This window comes from Chiloscyllium plagiosum, chromosome 25, assembly GCF_004010195.1.
Source record: "Chiloscyllium plagiosum isolate BGI_BamShark_2017 chromosome 25, ASM401019v2, whole genome shotgun sequence".
Lineage (NCBI taxonomy): Eukaryota > Metazoa > Chordata > Chondrichthyes > Orectolobiformes > Hemiscylliidae > Chiloscyllium > Chiloscyllium plagiosum.
Window position 1 is genome coordinate 15,969,038 of NC_057734.1, and position 22,030 is coordinate 15,991,067.

General features: G+C 40.5%; 1 protein-coding gene across 1 annotated transcript in view; it reads left to right on the forward strand.

Annotated features, from left to right (window-relative positions):
* LOC122562403 overlaps positions 1–22,030 on the forward strand; it is a 209,051-nt gene that overhangs the window by 14,149 nt on the left and 172,872 nt on the right. The window contains exons 3-4 of the mRNA XM_043715261.1: positions 3,076–3,144; positions 10,354–10,380. Coding sequence (XP_043571196.1) covers positions 3,076–3,144; positions 10,354–10,380 — 96 coding nt within the window. The remainder of the gene's footprint in view (positions 1–3,075; positions 3,145–10,353; positions 10,381–22,030) is intronic.

Genomic DNA, 22,030 nt, shown 5'->3' on the forward strand with positions numbered 1-22,030 from the left:
TTGGTCTATTTTGAAGTACTATTGCTGGAGTTGAGCACAAAATTCAAGGCTAACACTCTAATGTAGAAATCATCAAATGCTACACTCATGGAGATTTTATTTGTCAGATATAATGTCAAGCAAAAACAGAGGAGTCTAGCACCCTATAAGACTTTATGTGAAGAATGATGAAAATTTACAGCAGAAATTGGGACATTTCATTCCAAGAGTCAAGTGTTACTCAGCAGATAGTGCTCTCACTCTTTTGCTTAAGTCATTAAATTAAGGTTCACTTTACTCTCATTTGGACATAAATGGTCCAAGTGTGGTACTCTATCATAGAAGAGCAGAAGAGATATCCCTGGCTAACCAGCATCACAATAGCAGATTCTGTCATCATCATATTTCTGATTATGGGAGCTTACTATACAAATTAGCTGCTGGTTTTCCAATATTATAATAGCAATTATATTTCATGACTAAGTGCTTTGAGATTTCTGGCTCTCATGAAAAGCTGTATATAAATGCAATTACAGAAATTGCTGGAGAAATGAGGAGGTCTAGCAGTATCTATGGTGGGGAAAACAGAGTTAAGGTTTTGAATCGAGAGACCCTTTTTCAGAAGTGTACCTCTCAGTGACCCATTTTCAGAAATGTAACTGTGAAAAAAAAACTGACATCGGTGGTAGGCAAATGCTGGAGTCAATTATTAAGGATGTAATAACTGAGCATTTGGAAAGCAGTGACAGGATTGATCTAAGTCAGAATGGATTCACTAAAGGGAAATTATGTTTGACAAATCTTCAGGCATTTTTGGAAAAGGTGACCAGTAGAGTGGACAAGGGTGAATCAGTGAATATTGTATATTTGGACTTCCAAAAGACTTTTGACAAGGTCCCCCACAGATTAGTAAGTAAATTAAAATTCATGGAGATAATGTATTGATGTGGAGAGAGAACTGAAATGGCAACTGGAAATAGATAGTTGGAATAAACAAGTGCTTTTCAGAGTGGCAGGCAGTGATGATTGGGATGCCACAGGTTTAATGCGGCGACCCCAGCTGTTCACAATATACATTAATGATTTGGATGAAAGAATTGATTGCAATATCTACAAAATTTGCAGACAATACTAACCTAGGTAATAGTGTGTGCTGTGAGAAGGATACTAAAGGGCTTCAGGGTGACTTGGACAGGCTGACTGAGTGGGCAAGTACTTGGCAAATGTAATGTAATATGGATAAATGTGAGGTTATCTACTTTGGTGGCAAAACAGGAAAGCAGATTATGATTTGACTGGTGGCAGTTTAGGAAAGGTGAGGTGCAATGAGACATGGGTGCTATGGTGGAACAGTCGCTGAAATTTGAAGGTGCAGAAGGTGGTGAGGAAATCTAATGGCATGCTGGCCTTCATATTGAGAAGATTTGAATATCAGAGTAAGGATGTCTTGCTGCACTTATACAGGGCCTTAGTGAGACGACATCTTGAGTATTGTGTGCCTCCGTGTCTGAGGAATGACGTTCTTACTATTGAAGGAGTCCAGTGAAGGTTCACAGGACTGATACCCAGGATGGCAAGACTGACAAATGAAAATTGGATCGACTGGACTTGTGGTCACTGGAATTTAGATGAATGAGGAGGGGTCTCATAGAAACATATTAAAATCCTGACGGAATTGGACGGGCTAGATGCAGGAAGAATGTTTGCAATGTTGGGTAAGTCCAGAACTAGGGGTCACAATCTAAGAATAAGGGATAAGCCACTTAGCACTGAGGTAAGGGAGAGTTTCTTCACCCACAGTTGTGAACCTATGGAATTTTCTACAGTTATTGGGGCCAGTTTGTTAGATATATTCAAGAGGGAGTTGGATGTGGTCCTTGCTGCTAAAGGGATCAAGGGGTATGGAGAGAAAGTGGGAATGGAATATTGAAATTGCATGATCAACCATGATTATGTTGAATGGTGTTGTAGGCTCAAAGGGCCAAATGACATACCTCTGCACCTATTTTCTATGTTTACATGCTAACTCTGTTTTCTCTCCACAGATGCTGTAAGCCCTGCATAGTTTCTCCAGCAATTTATGATTTTGTGTTGTTTCAGATCTTCAACATCCATAGTTCTTTGTTTTATTTTATAAATGCGAGGTTTTCTCGTTCACCTGAGGGGGAAAACAGTGCTTCAACTAAATATCTCATCTGAAATATATATACTCCACTGTGAGTCAGAACCTGCAAGAGATTGGAAAAAGGGTGATATCAGAAAATAGAAAAAAGTCTGTAAAATTAAACAATTATCTTTTTTAACAGATGAAAATTTACCGAAATGTTATTAAGTTAGTTATACTTGGGAAACTTAAATATGGGAAGAACAATAAATGGAAGACAATAATTCAATTTCTCTTTCCACAGATACCAAATTTTCTGTCTTTCTCTGCTACTTTTTGTTTTTAGTAGGCAATTATCATTTTGGGAATTAAATGCCATCATTTTTATCACATCAGCCAATTTAATGTTTAGTGTGATTTTTAGCAATTTTTGAATCTACATTATTCTTTAATGTAGGATTAAGAAGCACTTTAGAATGATTGTTAATGCAAATGTGATTTATATTAGGTTTTTTAATAAAGGACAATGAGCAGAATATGTAAAACTGCTAAGCAATTGACTCATCTATGGAATATCTTGCTGCAGGGTATTTAGGTGTCCTTTTCCTTTGTTAACTTCCACCTATTGTTTGTCGTACAGTGAGGACTGTTGTGCTTGCTCTGCTTCCTCCAAATTTTAGATTTCCTATGTCATAAAGTTGATAATGTGGTATTCATTCTGGTGACCTGATGGTTTTGATTACAAATGTGCATCTTAGGCATGGTTGCATTCAGTGATTCATATGTATAGAGGATATAATTTGTCCCCCTGAATAGCTAATATGTTGTTGGCAAAGTCAAATATTGGTATGATAGATGAGTGTTGCATGATAAAATCATCGTGTCACCTGCCTGATATCTTACATAATTTTGCATAGTTGTATTTGTGAGTGGACTTAGTTTGATATCAATGCATTTATATGAAGCTAAATAATATTTTAATTATGTTTTAGATTCAGTACTTATTTCCAAACATCGAGAAAAGGATAGCAAGTCCAAGCAACCTATACGTGCATCTACAGGTATATTTTTATTATGATCTTCATCTTTGTGGGCTTTGTTGGGTAATATATTATCTAAAGGTTTGGTTTGCATTGGCACAAACATAGTAAACCGAAGGGCCTGTTCCTGTGCTGTTCTGTTCTATGTTCAGTGTTTGATGCATAATCACAGTGTGAGGATTTCAAAGAACTTAAATTACTCAAATTATTTATGCTCAATGCCTGTAGTAAAACAAAACACCAGACATGACAAATAATTGCTTGCAATATTTGAGCTGGATTTTATTTTATCTTAGGTAACTAACTGTTCCAAAAAATGAACAATTTTAACATGATAATATTCACTTTGAACAAAATAATTCCTATCACATGTTGGAAAACCTATTTTATACAATTTCATTTTAGTATTCCTTTTGTCGAAACTTGACCCTGGAATGTGAGTTTGTAGATTGTCAAAAAGCTTGGCGAGTCAAGAAGTGATTTACTTGCTGTAAAGTACCCTGCTTCTGACTTGCTCTTGTGGCCATGGTATTTGTGATTCATTAGGTTAAGATTCTGGTCAATTATGATCTCCAAGGATATCGATAATTGGGTATTTGTCAACAATAATACTATTGAATGTCAAGGAACAACATTCTCCTTTATTGGTAAAACCTAGGTCTGTTAGCGAGTTTAATTGCTAGTGATCACGCTAACTTGAATGTTGTTTGGGTCTTACTTCATGAGGACACAGACTGCTTCATTATGTGAGAGGAGTAAGTGGAATTGAACACAACAATAATCAGAAAACATGCCCACTTCAGATTTCATAATGGAGGAATGATATTATTAAAACAGCTGAAGACTTTTGGGCTAAGGGCACTTTACAGAAGAACACCTGCAACACCTACTAAGATGAATCCTTTCAACAACCACATTCACCTTTCTTTGTGCTCAGTAGCAATTTCACATTGATTTCCATTGACTTCAATTTTACTTGCATTCCTTGATTTCCTCTACTCTGATGTGCTCTCTTGATTTCAAGAGTAGTTATTCTCACCTCACTACTGGAACTCAGCTTGAGTGCATGGTTAGACCAAGGCCAGAAGTATTAAAACCTTTTATTGTAATTTGTTCTTGGGTCTTAACGTTGCTGACATTTACCCTATCCCCAAATGGATTTAAGAAGTTGATGATGAACTAACCTTCTTGTACCATTATGGACTATTTGGTATTGTTACCTCCCATGCTGTTAGGAAAGGAGTCCCAGAATCTTAACTCTGATAGCGAAAGAACAGCAATTTAGTTCCAAATTAGGGTGGTGTAGGGAACCTGGAGGTAGCAATGGCAGCATTTCCCTGCCTCTCTTATCTGTGTTCTTTAGATAACAAAGGATCTGGTTTGCAAGGCACTTCAAAGAAACCTTGATGAGGTGCTGTAATGTACTGAATAGATGATATACACTGCTGACACGCAGAATTGCTGGAGGGAATCAATGTTTAACACTGGTTTTAAAAATTGATTCGGGGATGTAAAACACTGACTAGGCCAGTGTTCATTATCTGTCCCTAATTGTCCTTGAGAAGGTGGTATGTTTTGTTGAACAGCTGCTGTCCTTGCGATGTAGGTATACCCTCAGTACTATTAGATTTTGACCCAATAACTGTGAGGAATGGTATCATAGTATCACAGTTCCAATTGAGAATGGTTTCTGTTGGAAAGTGAATTGCAGTAGTGTTCCTATCATTCTTTGTCCTAGATATTCTAAGCTATGGATGTTGCAAGATTGGTTATTAGTGTCAAAAGAGGCTTGTTAAGTTGCTGTAATGCATCTGTGGATAGCACACATTGTTGCCACAGTGCATTGGTGGTGAAATCCGTGAATGTTGAAGATAGTGGATGGGATGCCAGCCGGGCAGGCTGCTTAGTCCTGGATGGTTTTGAACATCGAGTGTTGCTGAGTTATCATCCACCCAGCCAAGTGGTGAGAATTCTATCACACATCTGACTTGCACCTTGTAGATGATGGACCAGCATTTGGGGAACAAGAAGCACATTACTTGCCATAAAAGACAGAGCCCCTGTCTTACTGTTAAAGCCACAGTATTTATATGGCTAGTCTATTCTGTTTCTAGTTAATGGTAACCCCTAGGATGTTGACAGTGGAGATTAGTAAATGGTTAGTGATGGACATTGCTACTGGCCAGGGTTTCAACACAATCCAGATCTTTCTGCACATGGAAACTGAGTCAGTATCTGAGATGGTGTAAATAATGCTGTATGTTGTGCAATCATCAGTAAACATCCCCAATTCTGACCTTGCGATGGAGGGAAGGACTTTGGTGAAGTAACTGATGGTGGTCAGGCCTAGGACACTCCCCTGACTAGTTTTTCACAGATTCCCTGAAACTGAGATGATTGACTTCCAATAACCACAATGATGTTCCTTTGTGCTTGGTATGGCTTCAGGGTTTTCTCCCTAATTTCCATTGACTGCAGTTTTGTAAATGCTTTTTGAGATTACACTGGTTCAAATGATAACTTTTTTATCAGCTCTTTTATTTATGTTTGGACCAAAACTACAGAGTTAAGAATGTATACAGTACAGAAATAGGCCCTTTGGCCCAACTAATCCATAGTCTAGGTTTCCAAAACTGAACTAGACCCATTTGGCCCATACCCCTCTAAACCTTTCCTGTCCATGTACTTGTCCAAATGTCTTTTAAATATTGTAATTGTACCCACCTCTACCACTTCCTTTTGCAGCTTATTCCATATCTACACCACCCTCTGTGTGAAAAAGTTGCCCCTCAGGTCGCTTCTTTCCTCATTCATCTTAAACCTATATGCTCTAGTTTTAGACTTCTCTGGGAAAAAGACCTTAACTATTCACCCTATCCATGTCTGCCATGATTTTATAAACCTCTATAAGGTCTCCTTCAGCCTCCTGCTTTCCAGGGAAAAAAAAATCCCAGCCTATCCAATGACTCCTTATAACTCAAACCCTCTTATAAATCGTTTTTGTACATTTCCAGTTTAATAACATTCTTCCTATAACAGGGCAACCAGAATTGTATGCAGTACTGCAAATTTGGTTTTACTAATGTCTTGTGTAGCTGTATTATGACGTTCTAATCGATGCAATTAAGTGTGCCAGTCGCCTTCTTCACCACCCTGTCTGCTTGTGATGCCACTTTCAAGGAACTATGTACCTGCATCCCAAGGTATCTACACTCCCCAGGGCCCTTTCATTAACTGTGTAAGTCCTGCCCTGGTGTTACTTACCAAAATGCAACAGCCTGCATCTGTCTGAATTAAACTCCATTGGCCATTCCTCAGCCTACTGGCCCAGTTTGATCAAGATCTCATTATACTCTTCGATATACTCTTTTTCACTGTGCATTATACCATCAATGTTAGTGTCATCCGCAAACTTACTAACCATGCATCCTATATTCTTATCCACATCATGATAAATGACAACATTGGACCCAACACTGATCCTTGCAGCACTCTGCTGGTCAGAGGCCTCCAGTTTGAAAAAACAGCTCTCTACTGTCTCTGTCTCCTGTCAAGCTAATTTTGTAACCAATTGGCTAGCTGTCCCTGGATCTCATGTGATCTAATCTTGCTATGCAGTCTTCCATGAGGTACTCTGTTGAAAGCCTTGCTAATGTCCATGTACTCTCTGCCTTCATCTATTTTCATGGCCACCTCTTCAAAAAAAAACTCAATCAGGTTTGTGAGTCATGATTTCCCAAACACAAAGCTATGCTGACCTTCCCGAAATCAGTCTTTGCCATTCCCACTGCATTAAGATTCTCTCAAAAACCCCTCCAACAACTGACCCCCCTTTGACTCACTGGTCTTACTGCATCTCTTTTCCATGCAGCCTTTCTTAAATAATGGCACAACATTAGCCACTCACTAGTCTTCTGGCTCCTCACCCATGGTTGTCTTTGATACAATTCCTCTGCTAGGAGACATGCAATTTCTTCCCTGGCTTCCCATAATGTCCTGGGATATACTTGATTAGGCCTCGGGGATTTATCTACCTTTATGTGTTTTAAGACCACCTGTAATTTGGTCCCTTTTTAAGGTATCAATATTTACTTCCTTGAGTTCACTGGCTTTCTTGTCTTTCTCCTGGTAAATATTGATGAGAAATATTCATTTAGGATCTCATCCATCTTCTATGGCTCCACACATAAATGACCTTGTTGATCTTTAAGCAGCCCTACTTACTACCTAGTTACCCTTAATATACATTTAAGTTCTTTGGATTCTCTTTTATTTTATCTGCTAAAGCTCTCATCTCCCCATTTTGCCCTCCTGATTTACTTCTTAAGTGTACTCCTATACCCAGTATATTCCTGAAGGGATTCACTTGATCCCAGCTGTTTATACTTGACATATGCCTCCTTTTTCTTGACCAGAGCCTCAAGTCATACAGTTTTCCCTACTCCTGCCAGCCTTGTCTGCCCTACTAACAGGAACATGCTAGTCTGAACGCTCATCATTTTGCTTTTGAAAGTCTTCCACTTGCCAGATGTCCCTTTACCAGTGGACAGTCTCCCCAAAGATTTCCTGCCTAATACCATTAAAATTAGCTTTGCCCCAATTTAGAACATTAACTTGTAGATGAGACCTACATGTTTCCATAAGTATTTTAAAGCTAATAGAATATGATTACTGGTCCCAAGGAACCCCCCCCAACTCCCTGATACCTCAGTCACTTGCCCTACCTTATTTTGCAAAGGAGGTCAACTTTTCTCCCGTCTTAAGGAGATCAATCTACATATTAATTGAAAGGTTTTTCTTGAACACACTTAACAAATTCCTCCCCATCTAAGCCCTTAACACTATGGCAGTCCTAGTCTATGTTTGGAAAAAATAGAATCTCCTAGTATTACAAATCTATTATTCTTACAGCTATCAGTGATCTCCCGATATAATTGCTCCACAATTTCACACTTACTGATGGGCCTATAGTACAATGCCATCAAAATGATCATCCCTTTCTTATTTCTCAATTCCATATAGCCTTATAGACAATCCCACTGGAATATCCTCTGTAAGTACTGATATTTTCCTTCATCAAAAACACCTCTGTTCCTCCTCTCTGCCTCCCCTTTCTATCCTTCATATACCACGTATACTCTGGAATACTGAACTGTCAGTCCTGGCTCTCCCTCATCCATGTTTCTGTAATAAGTTATGATATCCTCAAACCATGTTTCCATCCATGCCCTGAGTTTACTTGACTTACATGTCAGGCCTCTTGCATTGAAATAAATACAGTGTAATTTATCAGTCTTCCCTTGTTCCCTGCCGTGCTCCTTCCTGCCTCATCTATTTAACTTGCTGCCTTTAAATTCTGTACTAACCTCAACCTACTCTTTGTCTTGGTGCTCTTCAGGATCCGACCCCCTGTCAGACTATTTTAAACCCTCTTGAATAGCTCTGGCAAATCTCCCCACCAGGCTATTGGTTCCCCCATTCAGGTGTACCTGTCCTTCATATACTGGTCACCTCTTCTCCAGAAAAGATCCCAGCTATCCAAAAACCTGAATCCCTGCCCTGTACCAGCTCCTCAGCCATGCTTTCATTTGCCTATCTTCCTATTCGTACTCTCACATAGCATGTGGCACTGGGTGCAATCTCAGAGATTACTACCCTTGAGACCCTGCTTTCTAACCTATTGTCTAATTCCTTATATCCACACTGTGGGACCTCATCCCTTTTTCTACTAAGTCATTGGTACCAATCTGTACAATGACCTCTGGCTGCTCATGTTTCCCCCTTTGAGAATTGCTGCAACCATTCCGAGATGTCCTTTGACCTGGCACCAGGCAAGCAACACACTATCCTGGAGTCTTGCTCATGGCTGCAAAAACCCCTAATCATGCCCTTGACTGGAAAGTCCATGCCCGCAATTGCTTGCCTAGACTTTGCCAAACCCTACTATTTATCCAAGCCAGTTCGTGGTGCTACAGACCTGGCTGCTGCTGTTATTTTCCTCTGAGAGGCTCCTCCCCCACAGTATCTAAAATGTTATACTTGCTTGAGAGTGGGAAAACCACTACCTGCCTGATATTCACCCTTCCACCTGACTGAACCTGCAGTGTGACCATCTCCCTGAAGCTACTATGTATCATTCTGTCTGCCTCCTGTATGCTCCTCAGCATGTCCAACTACTGCATTAATTGATCCATGTAATCTGAGAGGAGCTGCGGTTGGACACACTATCTGCAGACACAGTCACCAGGGATACTTTTCGTAGACTTCATAGAATGCCTACACTGTGGAATCAGGTAACTGAGCCCCTCAAGTCCACACTGAACTCTGAAGAACATCCCACCTAACCCAACCCTTCCCGATTCCTGTAACCCTGCACTTCCCATGGCAAATCCACCTACTCTGCAATCTCTGCACACTATGGGCAATTTAGCATTGCCAATCCATCACACCTGCACATTTTTGGACTGAGGGAGGAAGCTGGATCACCTGAAGGAAACCCACACAGACATTCACCCAAGGCTTGAATTGAACCCAGGTCCCTGGTAATATGAGGCAACAGTGCTAACCACTGAGCCACTATACTGCCCTTGACTGCTCTTTGATCTCCCACATCTGACAGAAGGAGCATACCACTGCACTGACTGCCATCTCTGGCCTTTTAACAACTCACAAACTTACAAAAGAATGTCTTTGTTTGCCCTTACCTTGTTGCTTCTCTCCCTTATGTCTTTCATGACCCTTATGTCTTTTTTTTGGAGAATATGTCATTCAAGAGATTGTGTTCCCTGTATCATCAACATTCATTGGAAGATTTGTAGCTTGCAGTGTTCATTATTAAAGCTAAAGAAGTGTTGTGCTGAATTTATCTAACAATTGCCTCGATTGTTAGTTTTAAATTCTTGGATTGTAGTCAGGTCCGAATTATGATCAGGAATGTATACTGTCTATCTGACAATATTTCTAGCAAGAATATGGAATGATATCATCAGCATTGTAAATTCTAATTCAAAATAAAAAAAATGAATGTTTCCATTTGTGTTTATTCCTGATGAAAGATCTGAATTTTTTCTGCACTTCTACATTGAAAGCAGGTCGCTGAGTCAGGCCTTTATATTTTACATAATACTAAATTCAATAGAAAAGCTTCATTCAGAGCACTATTTCAAATTAATCCACAATTGCAAGTGAATTAGTAAAAGACAATTTACGATTTTCACATTGTTTTTACAGATGAAAGTGCAATCATGTCTTTTCCAGGTATGTTAAATAATTTTCATGAATAATGTGTTGGAGGAGTATGTTCGATTGATTCTAAATTTATTCAAGTATAGAGCAATAGTGGAGAAGTTTGCAAATTTGATCATTTAAAAGTGAAGTTCCTGATCTCATCTGGGTCATGGGTGACCAGGTGCTTTTTTATAGTGAAGTGTTACGTGTTTTGTAACAGGTCTAATTTATGCCCTAGAAAGTGAACTTGATGAACTGATAACATCATTTCTTGACCAGGGGGAGAATGTTATCATTGTTAATACTTTAAATACTTTCTTATAATTGATGATTTTTGAAAATATTGTTTTTCTTCTGATATTCGAGGAATAATTGGTCAAATCATGAAGCACGTTATATCACAGAATAAATCCAGTGGAATGAATCAAGTCTGCATATTCCCTTAAAACAGATTTATGGAAATAATTCATAAGCTGAGCATAGCTCATAAATATTGATGAGAAGTTTATTTTCAGACTTTGCTCAAAGCTACACTTTTATATTTTTGGTGTAATGTTTCTCTGACAATGCAGCATTAAGCTGGAATGGGCAACTGAGCATTCACTTTATTAATTTAATTTGATAATTTATCTGGATTTGAGGAGTCTTTGAAAGCTTAGGTTATCTGCAGACAGATCTATATTACTATGTACCCTACGTTGATGTAATGGTGCTGAAAACCTCAAAAGGTATTTTTACCATCTCCTGACCCTACTATTCCATTGCTATTTTGGCCAGTCTCCTATCTTCCACCTCCCATAAATTTGAGCTTACCAAATTTCTACTATCATCCTGGGACCTGTTTGAGGCTGAACGGAATTGTTTGTCAACTTAGTATTACATTTGGTCCTGAGATGATCTTCTCACCCAAACACAGCATTACTACTGCCTATTTCTGTCTCCAGAAATTGTCTAATTTCACCCCTTCCACCACTGAAACCCTTCTCCATGCATTTGTTGTGCAAGAGTTGACTATTCCAGTGCATTCTTCGCTGCTCTTCCCCATTCTAACTTGCACAAATTTGTTCCCTGATTTGGCTGTTAATCTCGTTCAAGCACTGGCTGATAGATATAAACAGGAGTGTCAGAGGTTCTGTTCACTCTGAGAGCTGGCTCTGAGGAAGCTGGATTAGTGTCAAGGACATTCCATGAGTAAATAAAGGGTGATTTGGTTATAAGATACCAGCTTCTGTGGAGTTATCTCAGTGGTGAGGAGAGAAAAGTACCATCCTGAAGAAACTAGCTTACAACAGAGGTCCTTGAGTTGGGGTAAGCATTTCTGGCATCATGCCATTATTTGAGCTGCTTGACTCTTATGATTTTGCTGTCGAAGACTGGACTCACTATGTGGAAGGAATGCACTATTCTTCGGGGCAGCTGACATTGGGGCAGATGAAAAGTAACAAGCAATTTTCCTAACAGCTGTTGACATGCAGCTTTTTCAATTATTAGGAGTCTTAACTTTCCTTGAGGCATCAATACTGAAACCTTTCAAGAGTTGATGGATTTAGTTAAGGAATATTATGAAACAAACCACCTCCAATTTTTAGATGCTATCTGTTTTACTCAGCAACTTGAGAACTAGGGGAATCTGTATCGGGATATTTGACTAGGTTAACAAAACTGGCAAAAACGTGATTTTGGTTTAACCCGTAATGAGATGCTGAGAGACCGTTTGGTAAGTGGGATTAATGATGTAACCATGCAAGAATACCTATTAGCTGATTCCAAACTGACCTTCAACCTGGGACTACAACTAGCTTTATCATTGGAAAATGCAACAAGTGAAGCATTGCGTTCCAGGATATTCTGATGGAAGTGGACACTGTCACCAGTCCAGGAGCTTGGAGAACACCACTTGAATAAAGATAATTGCTTAGCTTCACTCAGGGACATATCCTGAAATGAGGGATTCCAGGTCAGTCAACACCAAAACCCAAAAAACAACCAAGCTTTGGCCAAACAGTTGAAACTTTTCTCAGGATACAGGTTGGCAAGCCAATGTAGTTGCTGCTAGTATGCAGACTCAAGACCACAAAAGACTCCCACTACATCTAAATTGAGTAAGAAAACTTACTGGCTGGTACCCAGGAGAGTGAACACCCTGGAAAGTCCACCTACATCTGGTTTGGAATAGTTAAATTGCTTAGCAATATTCAAGTCAGATCCATTCAAAGTAAACATCTAGTTAAATGGTCACCCATTTCTAATGGAGGGCGCTCTGGACTCCAACCCTGAAGTTTGTGCAAGGTCTTGGCTAGACTGACAATCTATGCCTGGGAACCTTTAAATGTTAATGTAATTATTTTAGTTCCAGTCTCTGCTGAGAAACAGCTGTTTCAGTTACCACTGATTATAGTAAAAGCCTTAGGCCCAAACTTGATGGGGTGAAATTGGTTGAGAAAGATTCACCTAGACTGGCTCAACATTTTTCGATTTGAAAATGATTGCCTGAGTGAAGTCCTAATTAAATATCTGAAAGTTTTTCAGCAAGGTCTAGGGAATCTCAGGGAGCCAAGGCCAACTTGCATGATGACCGGCAAGCAATTCCACAATTCTGCAAGGACTGCCCACTGCTGTTTGCCTTATGGACGAAAGTAAAGGCAGAAATCAGAAGGCTGAAAAGCGAAGGAATTATGAAACCAGTCCAGTTTCCTGAATGGCCAGCACTGTTCGTACCAATTGTGAAGCCTAACCGGTCAGTTCATCTTTGTGGGGATCTAAACAAATGTAGCTGGAAAATTACCCATAAATGGTTTATACACAAAGCTGGCAGAGGGTCTCTCCTTCACTTGGCTGAATATGGGCCATGCGTACTTGAAGTAGTGGTTAGATGAATATCCCCAGAAGCATGCTGCAATTAATACCCATAAGGATTTGTGCCATTTGGGGTATCGTCAGTGTGTGCAATTTTTCAGCGGACAATGCAGATCATTTACAAGGTCTATCCCAGGTCGCCATTCATCTAGATGATGTGCTAATAACAGGGAAGACCAATAAGGAGCACTTAGAAAACAATGTCCTTAGACATTGCTCCTAGATGGGCATACATCTCAGAAGGGAAAAATGTGTGTTCCAGGCATCCCAAGGGATATTGGACATAGAACGATCTGGTGCTAGCAAAACAAACCGCTGGTGGTGACGGGGAAAACCAAAGGGCTGTCAAAACCAGAATTGAAATCTTTTTGGACCGGGAGAAACCAGATCACAATAGAGGATGGCATCTTTTGGGAAGTAAGAGTGATTGATCCAAGTAATGGTCGCCACCAGATACTGCTAAATTTCACCAGCGTCATCCAGGGATTCCAAAATGAAGAGAGTTGGCGAGAGTTATATCTGGTGGCTAGGATTAGATCCAGACATAGCTGCAGTGCCAAGAGTGCCAAGAAGGACAAAAATTACCACCAGCCGCTCTCCCACTTTCAAATCCGGGATTTGATTACACATTGATTATGCACGTTCTTTCGTGAGTTCAATGTTCTTAGTTTTTGTGGACTCTACTCAGAGAGGCAGGATGTGCATAGAGTTCATTCGCCAAACACAGGAACGACGATAGAAAACTACATGCATCTTTTGCAATACATGGACTCCCGGATGTCCAGTCGCAAATAACAGGGTATTATTTAGCAGCAGAGAATTTGAGTATTTCCTAATGTCGAATGGTATTCATCATATAAGGACGGTTCCATATTAACCATTATCTGGTGACCTGGCAGGAAAAGCTGACCAAACTTTGAAGGCAGGCTTAAAAGAACAGCCTACAGGTTCATTCAATACCAAAATGTCCCAGTTTCTATTTGATCATGCAACTAGGAGGGATTGTTCCAACAGAATTGGTATGAGGTGAAGATTCCACACCAGAGTAAATCTGATCTTCCCGGACCTATGGGGAGGGTGAAATGGTATCAGGAATGCCAATGCTGAACAGCAGACTCTGCTAAACAAGAGAGATGCTTTACTTTAGCAAACAAAATTTGATGAACCATGTGAATGACCCTGCATGTGTAGAATGCATGATTGATGTGCAGTCAGGCCCAGTGATGTATAAAGTTCAGGTAGGTGCGATAGTTCTGAACAAGCACTTGGACCATATGAAAGCTGTAAATTCACAAACGGTGGAGGAGTAGAATGTGCCTGGCTCTTCGACAGCCTTTCTGACTGTTCCAGGACCCATGGATTCTCTGGCTCTGTCAAGCAATGAAGATAAATCAGAATCTGAGATGGACACGGTGATGTTGCTGCCTCGATGCCTTTGCCCACTGAAGAGCAGAATGAATTTCTCCTGAGACATTCCAAGCACAAGAGGTGAGCTGCTGTGTGTTATACGCCACCCATATCACAGACAAAGTTGGAGAACCATGACCCCGTTCTCAAAAGCCCCAAGAGGAGCTGCAAAAAAAAAAGAACCAGCCTACATCCTCAGATTCAAGAAGGGTGGGGATGTACCAAGTCAGCAAGGTCGACCTCATAGGATATGAGTTCCCTGACTGGGGCTGTTAGCTAGTCCAATCAGGAAGCCCTGGTTGACAGATAGAAACAGGAGTGTTAGAGGTTCAGTTCACTCAGAGCAGGCTCTGAGGAAGCTGGATCAGTGTCTTTCCACATTTAAATAAGGGGGGACTTGGTGAAAGGATACTGGCCTCTATGGAGTTATTTCACGTATTTGCTCATATCAGTCAGGTTCGCCAATCACCCTTATGCTTGCTGACTTATGTTAAGGTTCCAGTCAAGCAGCGCCTAAACTCTAATCTGTAAACTCTAAAGTCCTTATTTTCAAATTTCTGTAAGGCTATGTTATTCCCCATTGCTGTTTAGTCCCAAGAACCTCTGAAATATTATGCCTACTGAGTACTCATGAAATCAATTACTTCTGCTTTGGTGGCTTTGTTTTAGCTGCCAAGGCCTTAAGCTGTGAAATTCCTTCTGCAAATCACACTGCACACTGCCTCTGTTACTCTTTCTGTCCCAAGTTCTGGCTACAAATTTTACCCCATTTATACTTTTTTCTATTCAATTTCACAGACATCTCCATTAAATGACTCTATCCACTCTCAATATCAATTCTGACATTGTACAGTTTTGGGTTTCATAGAAAAATATCATTGTTTAAGACTTGGCAAGAGATAGAATGAACCTTGTGACCAAAACAATGCTATCAAGCCTGCAGTTCAGAATAATAGAGTCAGAGTCAATCTAAATATAGACATCTGCAAGGCTGGTCTAGAAGCAGGTTAAAATTAACCCTTGCATGACATTATTGTCTCATGCTTTGAATAAATGTATGTATACTCAATGTGTCTGGCCTTAGTGACTCCCCTTTCTGAAAGATAAATATTTTCTATGACCTAAAATTGAAAATAAAATGCCAAATAATTCCCATGTGTGTGGAGTAGCTTGGTGGTGGTGTGTGCTTGGGATGGATTTGATCTCTATTTTCATTGTCTTCTGAAACAGCAATTTTCTATTACTGGTACAGCACCTCTTACAGTAATGCCATCTAATTCTGCCTTACAAAAATCATTTCATTACCAATTCCTTTAATTCACTTGCTTCTGGATACTTCCTCTGTATGTTCTGTGGTCTGTGTACTCACATCCATTAGACACCAGTAAAGTTACTGAAGTCCTGCCAAATGATTCTTTTAATTCAGTCAATGAGCTTCTGGAACTAGACAAGAGATATTGCTGAATATTGTAGTTAATGGATTTATGGACCAATATGAAATGAAGTATGTAAATGTGGTTACTTTCTGGGCATTTTGGGCAATACCATGGTGATAATTGTTGATTAACTCTATCATCTTACAAACAAAACATGATGAAGTGGGATCCAACAGCGTTAGAGATATGTTTCCACAGTAAATATACTAATCAACCATGAGAAGGGTTTTTTTTTAAAAAAAAATTCAGTCATGAAAAGTGGACTTCGCTGACTAGGCAGCATTTATTTTCCATTTCTGATTGCCCTTGAGAACGTTTTGGTGAACTGTAGACCTTGGAATGTAGGTACACCAATAGTGCTATTACAAAGTGAGTTCAAGAATTTTGACTTAATGAACAGTGAAGGAATGGCGATATAGTTCCAGTCAATATTGTGCGTGGCTTGGAGGGGAAACCAGCAGGTAGTGGCTTTTAGTGCTTATTCTGGTCTCTTCCTTCCTGGTGATAGAGACTGTGGCTTTAGAAGCTGTTTTTGAAGGACCCTTGGTACGTTTTGCAGTGTATCCTGTAGATGGTACAAACAACTGCTACTGCTTGCCTTTGACCAGTCAATATTGAAAATAAAAGCAGAAAATGCTGGAGAAACGCAACAGGTATGACATCGGGTGAAGATGGGATTCCAAATAAATTTCATTGAACTCAAAACTTGAATTCTATTTCTGTCCACAGATGCAACCAGTTAGAGTCATAGAGTCATACAGTATGGAAAAAGACCCTTTGGTCCAACCAGTCCATGCTGAATATAATCCCACCTGCTTGCTCCTGGTCCATATCTCTCCAAACCTTTTCTTTCAGGTACTTATCCAAATGTCTTTTAAACATAGTAGTTGTACCTACATCCATCACTTCCTCAGGAAGTTAATTCCACGCATGAACGACCCTCTGTGAAAACATTTGACCTTCATGTCTTTTTTAATCTCTCTCCTCACATTTTAAAAATGCACCTTCCACTCTTGAAATCCCCCATCCTAGAGGAAGGACAACTACCATTAATTCTGTCTGTCTATTTCCCTCGTTATAAAAGTTTATAAAATAATATCACCTCTCAACCTTCTATGCTCCAGTGAAAATAGTCCCAGCCTATCCAGCCTTTCTTTATAACTGAAACCTTCCATACCCGGCAACATCCTGGGAAATCTCTTTTGAATCCTCTCTAGCATAATAATATCCATCCTAAACTGGGTGACCAGAACTGGACACAGTATTCCAGAAGAGGCCTCACCAAGTATTTTCTGATTTTATATCAGATTTCCAATGTATTTTGAATTGAGATAAATGTTGAAGGAGGTGGATGGGGTACCAGTCACATAGCTGCTTTGTCCTGATTGGTGTGGAGCTTCTTGAGTGTTGTTGGAGTTGTACCTTTCAAGAAAGTGGAAGGTATTCCATCATACTTCTGACTTGTGCTTTGTATTAAGTGTGCAGGCATTTTGGAGAGAAAAGTGTGTGACTTGCCACAGAATTCCTAGCCTTAGACTTGCTCATTTGGCCACAGTTTTAATATGGTTGTTCCAGTTCAGTTTCTGGTCAATGGTAACCTCCAAGATATTGATATGGAAAGTTCAGAGAAAGTAATACCTTTGAATGTCAAGGGGAAGTAGATTCTTTATTGTTTGTGATGGTCTTAGGCTGAGACCTGTATAGTGTGAATGTTACTTGTTACTTAGCAGACCAAGATTAAATGTCTCCGCCTGCTCCTGCCGGACCTGGTCTTCACCCTCAACAACTTCTCCTTCCAATCTTCTCACTTCCATCAGACCAGAGGGGTAGCCACGGGCACCTGCATGAGCCCCAGCAATGCCCGTCTCTTCATAAGCTATGTGGAAGAGTCCATCTTCAATAAGTACACCGGACTCAGCCCCCACCATTTCCTCTGTTACATTGATGACTGTATCAACACCGTCTCGTGCTCCCACGAGGAGGTCAACAGTTCATGAACTTCACAAACATCTTCAACCCTTACCTCAAGTTTACATGGACCATCTCTGACATCTCCTTCACCTTCCTGGACCTCTCTATCTCCATCTCCAGCAACTGACTCAAAACAGACATAGATTTCAAACCCACCAACTCCCACACCTACTTTGACCACAGATGTCCTAGATGTCCTCTTATTCCAGGGACCACAATTTCCCTCTCATGTTGTCAACAATGCTCTCCAGTGTATTTCCTCCACTTCCCACACTTTCCTCTTGCATTATCCTCCGCCATTTCCCCCACCTACAGATAGACCCCATCTCTAGGATATATTTTCTTCCCTCACCCTATCTGCATTGTGCAGAGACCATTCCCTCTGCGACTCCTATGTTAGGTTCCCGCCCCCTAAAAACCCACTCTCCACTGCCAGCACCTTCCCATGCAGCTGCAGAGATGTAAAACCTACACCCACACCTGCCCCTCACCTCTGTCCAAAGCCCAAAGGATCTTTTCACATCCAGAGATTTTCCTGCATATGCATCCACTGCATCTACGGTGTGCATTGCTCTCAATGTGGTCTCCTGTACATTGGTAAGACAGGACGCCAGCTCATGGTGCATTTCAGGGAACATCTCTGTGACACAGGCACCAAACAACCCCACCACCCTGTGACCACTTCAACTCTAACCAAGTGAGGACTGCAGATGCTGGAGATCAGAGTCAAAATGTGTGGCACTGGAAAAGCACAGCAAGTCAGGCAGTATCCAAGGGCAGGAGAGTTGACATTTCAGGCATAAGCCCTTCATCAGGAATGTGGGGGTATGGCAAGGGGACTTAGAGATAAATGGGAAGGGTTGGGGCTGGGGGGTGATGATAGCTTGGAAGGCGATAGTTAGATAAAGGTGGCAGGTGATGGTGATAGGTCAGAGTAGAGGGTGAAGCGGATAAATGGGAAGGAAGATGAACAGATAGGACAGTTCAAGAGGGCGGTGCCGAGTTGGAGGATTGGATTTGGGATAAGGTTGGGGGGAGGGGAGATGAAGAAACTGGTAAAATAGAGTTTCTTTAGGCATTGTTGACCACTTGGGAGGGAATATTTCGATCTTTCAAGTGTAAGGCCATCTAGGATTTTCTGGAATGGGATTGCTCCTCCTGGGAGCAGATACGGCAGAGGCAGAGGAATCGGGAGTAAGGGATGGCGATTTTAACATGAGGAATGGGGTGTGAGAGGAGGTGTAATCCAGTTAGCTGTGGATTTGAAGTAGATATCTGTATTGAGTCAGTTGCTGGAAATAGAGATGGGGAGGAAGGTGTCCAAGATGGTCCAGGTGAACTTAAGGTTAGGATCGAATGTGTTCGTGAAGTAGATGAACTGTTCAACCTCCTCGGGGGAGCATGAGGTGGCGCTAATATAGTCATCAGTGTAGCGGAGGAAAAGGTAGGGAATGATGCCGATGTAAATGGAAGATGGATTATTCCACGTAACCAATGAAGAGGTGGGAATAGCTGGGGTCCCCATTTCTACTCCTTTGGTCTGGAGGAAATAGAAGGATTTGAAGGAGAACTTGTTGAGGGTGAGGACCAGTTCAGCCAATCAAATTACTCTGTAGGTAGAGAGGTACTGGTTGGGTTGGCAGGAGAGGAAGAAACAGAGGATTTGGAGGCCTTCATCATAGTAGATGGACGTGTACAGGGACTGGATGTCCATGGTGAAGATGAGGCACTGGGGGCCGGAGGAGGTGGAGTGTGTGCGTGGTATCCCGAATGTATGTGGGGAATTCCTGGACCAAAGGGGACAGGATGCTATTAAGGTATGAGGAGATGGGTTTAGTGGGCAGCAGCAGGCAGAGACTATGGGTTGACCAGGGCAGTCAGATTTGTGAATTTTGGGTAGGAGGTAGAACCAGGCGGTCCGGGTATTGTTAGGTTGGAGGGCTGTGGATGGGAAATCCCCTGGATGTGATGAGACTGTGGATGGTCTGGGAGATGATGATTTGGTAATGGAAGGTGAGGCGGTGCACCAAACTACCATTGTGCCCCCATTGTCTGCTGGTTTGATGATGAGATTTGGGTTGGAACGAAGTGAGTAGAGGGCTATGCATTGCAAGGATGAGAGGTGAGAGAGGTGAACAGGTTGAAGCAATCAATGTCACGGCACAAACATTCGGGACACCATCCATACTCTCCATCTCCTGCATGACTTTCTTTTGGTGCAATGGCGAGAGATGACCTTGGTACAGAAATCATAATGTAGATCCATTTAGGTGAAAATGAGGAATAGATGAGGAAAGAAGTGACTAGTATGATTGCTGTACAAGGCTCCTAACAGTAACCACAACGTAGGCTGAAGTAACAAATAGGAAATCTTGATTGTTATGAAAATGGCAAAGGAATAATCATGAATGACTTTATTAATTAATAACTTCAGGGTTAAGGCAACCCTAGGTAGCAATACCACAATATGTTTGAATGTTACATCTATTTCAAAACAGAGAAGAATGGGTCAAAAAGGCTGTTATTTTAAATATAAATAAGAGCAACAGGATGGGCATGAACTCTAAGCCAGCTGAAGTAAGCTAGAATTGCTAGGCGAGGGAATTCAGGAAATATCATATTGCGCAAAGTTAAGAGGTAGGTTAAATGTTTCTAGAATATAAAGAACAATAAAAAAAATGAAAAGATGAATTGAGAGAATAAAAATGTCAACAATTGACTGGACTATGCTAATCATGTTGACTGATAAGAAACATTCACAGTCCTTCAGGTTATGGTAAAGTTGTTGAAAGACGTCTTTGATCAAAGATTCCAATTGCTTTGTACAGTGGAATCACCAAGTGACTTGCTGTTGTTATTTGTTCTTTGTTTGTAAATGTGTTTGAATAAAGAGCCAATGACCACAATCATGACTTCTTTAATGAAATAAGTATTGTGTTTTATTAAAAGATGGAAGAAGCTAAGTGATGCTTCAGAGAACACCTTACATTTTGCTGCTGCTGGATAAGAGATAAAATGACTTGAACTTTGAAGCTTTCTTTGTTTGAAAAATGCTGTTCAAAGACAAACTATTGTTGAATTTACTGTGCATCTCCTTTTTAACTTATCAATATACTTCAATGACATAAAAGGTAAACCGTCTCACCTTAAAATTGGTTATACTCAAGCATAAGTTCTACATTTACAACCAATTCTGAGTTCTAAATGTGGATCCGGTTGCTGCTTTGCCATGGACTTGCTTCATCTTCTGGTTTGCCATGGGCCAGACTGCAGGTAGGTCTGTGAAACATCTGGAATGTTGATGGATACTTTCAAATATGGAGGAATGGGAAGTCATTATTAGGTCAGCTTCCATCACTCAAATTTTAAAACTCAGATGAGGTAGCAGTCCTGACACTTTTTCCTTGTCCTACATGGACCTCTGAGCTCTCTGCACTGCAGTGGCTTCCAGAAGTGGAAGTAACTTGGTGGCTGACAGTCAAAAAATACGCACAGTTGAGAGGTAACATAGCTAGTTTATCATGGACTGAGACAGATCGACTGCCCAAGATTCACAGTAAGTTAGTATGCAAGCGGAACAAGTACTTCAGAAGACTGATTGAATGCTTTAATGTATTATGAGAGGAGTTGAACCAAAAATATTTTGGTTGGAAATTAACAGGAAAGAGTGCCAATAATCCTGAATCAGTTTTCCACAAGCCATCGCAAAATGCATAAAATTCCAATTAGACCAGCAAATTTTACCTGACTCACTGCTTTCAAGATAAAAGCAATTCACACAAGGTTTAGTCATTAACCGAAAGTATCTCTATTTATTGGAACATACATTAATTTAACAAATGGCAGAGAGAAGGAAGGATTACTAGTTTGCTATTATATGATATTACAGTCAGTTCTGCTATAACACAGTAGTTCCATTTTCGTGCAATCTGATTTAAACTAATGGGGCCAGAATTGTATTATAACCAATACACAAAGCTTCTAAAACTTTGTACTTTAGAAACTGTGTC